The following is a 6,000-nucleotide window of genomic DNA, read 5'->3' as shown; positions in this document are numbered from 1 at the left end:
ATTAACTAATTGATAGTTACTAATGATTCTGCTTTAATCAAGTCGTTAAGTAAGTCTTGAACATGTGAACGTAAGCCAGCATGCACAATACCCCGACGCTAAAACTTAATCTGCTACAAGAAATTGAATACATGTGTTGTAACTGTTACAAGCCAAAAAAGGATCTCATAGGGGAACCTGATAGCCTAGCAGTTTTGATGTGCGCCCAATGTACAGAGGCGGTAGTCCTCATTGCAGCAGCGGTGGGTTAGAATCTGACCTCAGCCCTTTACTGCATGTCATCCCGCACTCTCTCCTCCCAACACTTCCTGTCTCTCTTCATCTGTCCAATCAAATAAAGGCAAAACTCCCAAAAAACATGGTCTTTAAAAAAGTGAAGTTGCTCTACAAAAGGAGTAAATGATAAATGGACTTGAGCTTGTAGAGCCCTTTTCTAGTCTCTTGACTACTCAGACCGCCTTAACACCGCAGGTCACACCTACACATTCACATGTGTTCACACACTGATGGCAGAGGAAGTAAAGTGTCCATCCATATGAACAGTCATTTGCATTCATGCGCTGCCGATGAAGCAGCCGGAACAACTTTGGGTTAAAGTGTCTTTCCCAAGGACACATCAGACATGTGTCTACAGGAGCTGGGGTTTGAACCCCTGACCTCCACTTTAATGATGACAGACTCTACCACTAAGCCACAGATGCCTCAAAGTGAATAACCTTTAACTGTAAGGTATTGTTTCTTATGTTCAGAGATGAAGATTGTGTGTCTTTGGCTTTGAAATCTATTGTAGATTTCGAGAACGAGCAGGGAGACAGGGAGGCGTCTGATTGGTTCATCAGATTGGTACCTCGTGGCAGACATTGGTTGAAGTTTTTATATGCTTCCAACTGCTACAGATGACAGATTTTCTTTGTTCCTTTTCAGAGCACATGAATTATACATTTCTGTCTGGAACAAAAGACAATCAACCAAAATCTTAAAAAGTGTATCTGGAGAAAATTACCAACCCTGCGTTTAATGGTTAAAATACATCATACACTTAAAATTACATTCTAGGATCCTTCGGTCTTTGCTGATCTTTTTCTAATTGAGTTGCATCCCACACTCAATAAACAATGTTCTGTGCCAAACCAAAACAAACAGGAGGACAAACACATAGTCTAGCATGAGTGCAGAGAAAAAACAATGACACATCTGTGTAAAAAAAACCCTTACAAGTTAACAGCTCAGTTCATCTTAAGTCCATTATAGCATAAGCAATACTTCTGTTTTACCAGCACTATGGTGGATGCTGGTCATGGGGTTTTCAAATTAATTACGTAGCCTAAACCTATTCACATGCCCCCTTCAGGGTCTGTGCAGAAAACAGGACTGAAAACATTAAGAGAGAGAGAGAGAGATAGCAGTTAACTGGGTTTTCAGCCAACAGTGTGTTTTTAAGAGCAAAACGACTTTTCCAAAATAAATAGATCTGTGTCGCGGACTGCTAGGAGGGAGAAAAGCCCTCGGTTCAATAATTAATTCCCGAGTCGAGGGTTTTGGAGAGCCGCTGATTGGGCTGATTTTTTTTTTTTTATTCTGTTATGATACAAAGGAGGCCGTTTGAAGTAATTTGTCCCAGAGAGAGCGGCTTGGAATACCATACATGCTTTGATTTAGCAAAGCAAATTTAATTTTGTTTGCTTTATGCAAACCAGCCGGGGCCGCGGGGGTTTCTCTGATTCCACCAGAGGGCTGATGGTGGTGGTGGTGCTGATGATGGAGGTGGGGGTGCACACACAACAGAATCACGCTGCTGCCGCTAATATATGATACAGAACACACACTCATACACACAGACACATGCAGTGAGCAGCAACAGTTCAAAAGTACAAAGCCTATTCCCCCCCCCCCCCCACACACACGCACACACACTCCAATCCCTTTGAAATCAAAGCTTAAAATAATTGTTTGTGCGTTGTGTTTTGTTTCATTCTATCCGTCTATTATTAGTGTTACTGGTATTATTCCTATCATGTTGTTTTAGCCGCCTCCTCTCGCTGCTTGCTGAGGTTTTTGTTTTATGCTGCTAATGAAAGCTTCTCTCCCTGCTTTTGTACTGCTTTATTTTTTTTCTCCAATATGTGGATGGAATACTTCTGTTGATATCTGAGCCTGATGTTTCCTGAGATGTCTCACTCAAACACTCAACAGAACAGTGATAAACCTGTGTGATTTTAAGGGCATGTCTTCACATCAGTACAAGACTATGAAACTATGTCTTGACGTGGCAGAATTGACATGCATGTGTTGTAGTCATGTCAATAATAAAGGGAAAATGGAGTCAAACAGCGGTGCACACCTGGAATTACCTTCATTCTGTTCCTGAAATGGAGAAATGACTGTTCATGTGAAATTCTTAAGCCAACAGTGGATCCATTTTTTTTTCTCAGAAAGAGAAAAGGCTTTTCAGAATGGGTGGCCAAGCGGGTTTTCTTCTACTCAATTCAACTCATTTTCTCAGGGAACAATAATGAGTGGATAAAGCAGGAAAACCCAATTTCTTTTATGCTTTTTATATCCTGAAAAAGCCCTCGTTGACGACCCTTTGGTCTTTTGTTATAGAAAACTGAGCTAATATCCTCCAGCTCTCTGTGCAGTTTAAAGGTCTTAATTGGATTCCATTAGTATATTGCTTGACATGACACTTGAGTCCGCTCTATTAGAATTCCCCTGCCTGGGATTAAAAAGAAGACTTTTTCTACATTCGACTCTCTAGGCTCTTTTGTTAAAGTCTCAAATGTTCTTTCTTAAATTCACATTTTTTTTACTGACACCGTTATTAAAATCGTAGTTTGACTTAAACAGGTGCTTTCATGTCTGGAGGACCTGCTGTAAAAGGTACGGCAGTGTCTCATCACAGCCGTTTATGTGTCCATAAACTTTAGCATAAATGTAGTAGAAGCATAACATGCATGCCTGATAAGATGTGCCTTAAGTCCTAATAAAACAGTCCTCCAGCCTCGTTCTACACAGGGCTAGAGCTCATATTTTGCTCCCTGCAGGTTTTTCTTCAGAGTATCACGCAGAGTTGAAGTGCTTCCTCTGTGGTTTCAGTCTGTGTAGAACACGGCCGAAGGAAGGATGCGTTTGATGAAATTCTGTTTCATGTCTCTTGCCCCAGTCCTACGCTGACGTGGAGGGATGTTCAGCATTTGATCGCCAAGACAGCAAAGATCCCCGACCCCAAAGAGCCTGGGTGGAACATCAACGCAGAAGGATACCATGTTCATCATAGGTATTGTGAAGCATCCACTCACACATGGTTTTAACAACAAACATATGGTATCATCATGTTGTCAATGGTGTATTAACCAATCACTATACATAAAATTGACTCGCTATGGTAACCGCCTCACTCGACATCCTTAATTATTTGTTACTGCATCCTTATTAGCTAGCATCAAGTCTAGAATCTAGAGCTCATTTAACATATGCACTCCTGAAAATATCTAGATCATTTCAGGAGGACTGCTCTAGATATTCTAATGACCTGGCTGTTCACATATGCACCTCAAAGCGGGAGGCTATCCCTATCAGACAGGAGGGGGGGGGGGGGGGGGGGGGGGTGCAAATACTATACTTTGGTGCTTTGTGCCATGTCTTATCATTTAATGTCTCTAAAACCATTTTCACATATGTACTCAAGAAAATATTTGGATCGTTTCAGCAGGACAAAGCAACAGAGTCCGCTATACGATGCTATAATTAGAATGTTTGCCTTTATATCAATGCTATGTGTAGTTCAACAGAATCACACCATCAAGAAAAGAGAAGTGGTCGCATGCATACATTCTATGCACCGTGCAGCAGTCACAGTATATAAACGTCACTATTGGCTCGAGGTGAATTCTCTGGAGAATATCCTGGTGAGTTCTCACAGCAGCTCACTCGGACTTGCAGCGGAAAAAATACTAGGGGTCTGGCAGGAGAAACTCAGAACAAAAAATTTGTCTTTTTGCTTTCATACATACAGCTCCTCAGGCAAATCTGTGAAAGCCCTATAGTTGTTCTTATTTTTTCTCTGTGGGATTGATGTCCCCTCGTGCCTGTACAGTTGATCTATGGGCTTAAGCTAGCAGCTGTTTAGCACTGCATTGCACACAGAGAAACAAAATAATTCATGGTATTTTGGGTATTTATCTGCAGCGAGCCATAACTCAGCCAGGAGCTGTAGCATCCTGATGTCATCATTTTCATAATCAAATACTTGAGAGTGTTACTTCTAAAAGAAAAGATGTAGTCTTTGTGTTTCACCCTCGTTGTATTGTTTCACCATATCAAAGCATTCTTCCTGTCTAACACCTTTACGTAAGAAATTAAGAATATATCTCAAACAGTCAAACTTTGGGGCAGGTGTATTAGCAATCTTCTAATGTGTGTTTTTAATTAATCTTTGGTGTGATGGTTTGTTGTAATCTTCTCTTAATTTGTTGTTTCTGAGTCTTCTCAGTTATTGTTTGGCCACGAGGTTGTTAAAAACACATTAACAGTCAAGTGACATATTTCACTTATACGTTACATTATCGTCTCGCTATGTGCTATCATATACAAACCTGATAAATGCATTGTGTACTTTTATTTAGACTGTTATTAGGTGAACCTATATTCCTCATAAAAAAACATAATCCATCAATTTCCCCTTTTGGAGTTGTGTCTTAATTTCCAGACATATTTTGGAGAGGTGAATTTTTTTGTTGTTGTAAAAGTTAATATTTTGGTGAACTGTATTCTCACCAGTATAGAAGGTGACATTCAAAATTGGGCTTGTACTGTAACAAACTTAAATAACCTATTATTGAAAAATATAAAATATATTAGGTGATCCGTCATATCAGGGGATAATGATAATTCTATAGAAATGTTCATGGTACACTGTTGTTGTATGGTGCATGTTGTGAATACACTGTACAGTGATCCATATGTCACAGACCCCCTGAAGATATTTGTCAATGTTGGAAGTTTTGATTGTGTAAAATTGTATTAACCGTCTACAGAGTAGAGACTGTGGTTGTGGTTATGGGATGTAAGATTACTATAATTATCTCTATATGATCTCTAGCTGTGATAATTTCAGGTACTTGTATAAACCACTTTAAGTGCCCTGGCGGTTTCTTGACCACATTTCTTGGTCAAGTCACTGTCACACAGCAGAGTTCTGCTGCTTGTTTAAAATATCACATTGAGTCTGAAGAGAGGTCAGGCCTGCAGCTGCAGGTAACACATTTAGGTATTTAAACTGAAGAGATCGGTGTTACTTATTAGACACTGCTCAAGTGCAAAACTTTTCATGGATAACATTGGCAGTGTAAGCCTCAACTTGTTCACTACACTGTGTTTCCCCCTGAACACTCACACACACCTACGCACTCTCCTCATGTAAAGCGCTTAAACCGCAAAAAGCAGCTGTTTTATGACAGGTGAGACAGGTGATCTTGTCCAGGGAGGAGTGCCATTGTAATCCTCTAATGTTATTATCACACCCACAGCGTGTCTGAGTGTCCGTACCTGCTCTGATTTATATAGACGGAGGATGGAGGAAATGGAGCCTCTCCTTTTGACTGTATGAAGTGGAATCTAGAAGAGAGAGAGGGAGAGATAGAGAGAGAGAGAGAAAGAGAGAGAGAAAGCTCTGAGCTCCTCCAGACATAATATAAATGCTTTTACAATGCTTTTACAATGTCAGCCAGGCAATGACATATTGGTAATCAGTCAAAGCATTTGTGATGTATTTTTTTTTTGCTCTTTGTCTCCTCTCTCTCCTTACCTTTTTTTCCTCCTCATTTTCTTGAACGTCCCTCCTCTCCCCTTCTTTTCCCTCTTCTTGCTGTTATTTCCTCTTAGTGCCTTTCTATTTCTCTCCTCCATCCTCTCTTTCGCAGCATGCCGTGTCGTAAAATAGATTGTAATTACTGTGTTGCTGTGAGAAGAATGGATTAATTAAAATATAATGATGCCGAT

General features: G+C 40.2%; 1 protein-coding gene across 2 annotated transcripts in view; it reads left to right on the top strand.

Annotated features, from left to right (window-relative positions):
• The window catches only part of LOC132984393 (furin-like protease kpc-1), a 164,389-nt gene that overhangs the window by 106,130 nt on the left and 52,259 nt on the right, over positions 1 to 6,000 (top strand). For both annotated transcript variants that reach the window (XM_061051218.1, XM_061051219.1), the window contains exon 13: positions 3,164 to 3,277. In XM_061051218.1, coding sequence (XP_060907201.1) covers positions 3,164 to 3,277 — 114 coding nt within the window. The remainder of the gene's footprint in view (positions 1 to 3,163; positions 3,278 to 6,000) is intronic.

Source organism: Labrus mixtus, chromosome 11 (genome assembly GCF_963584025.1).
Source record: "Labrus mixtus chromosome 11, fLabMix1.1, whole genome shotgun sequence".
In the NCBI taxonomy this organism is placed as follows: Eukaryota; Metazoa; Chordata; class Actinopteri; order Labriformes; family Labridae; genus Labrus; species Labrus mixtus.
The sequence above is the reverse complement of the archived record's forward strand: the minus strand, read 5'-3'. Positions and strand labels throughout refer to the sequence as shown.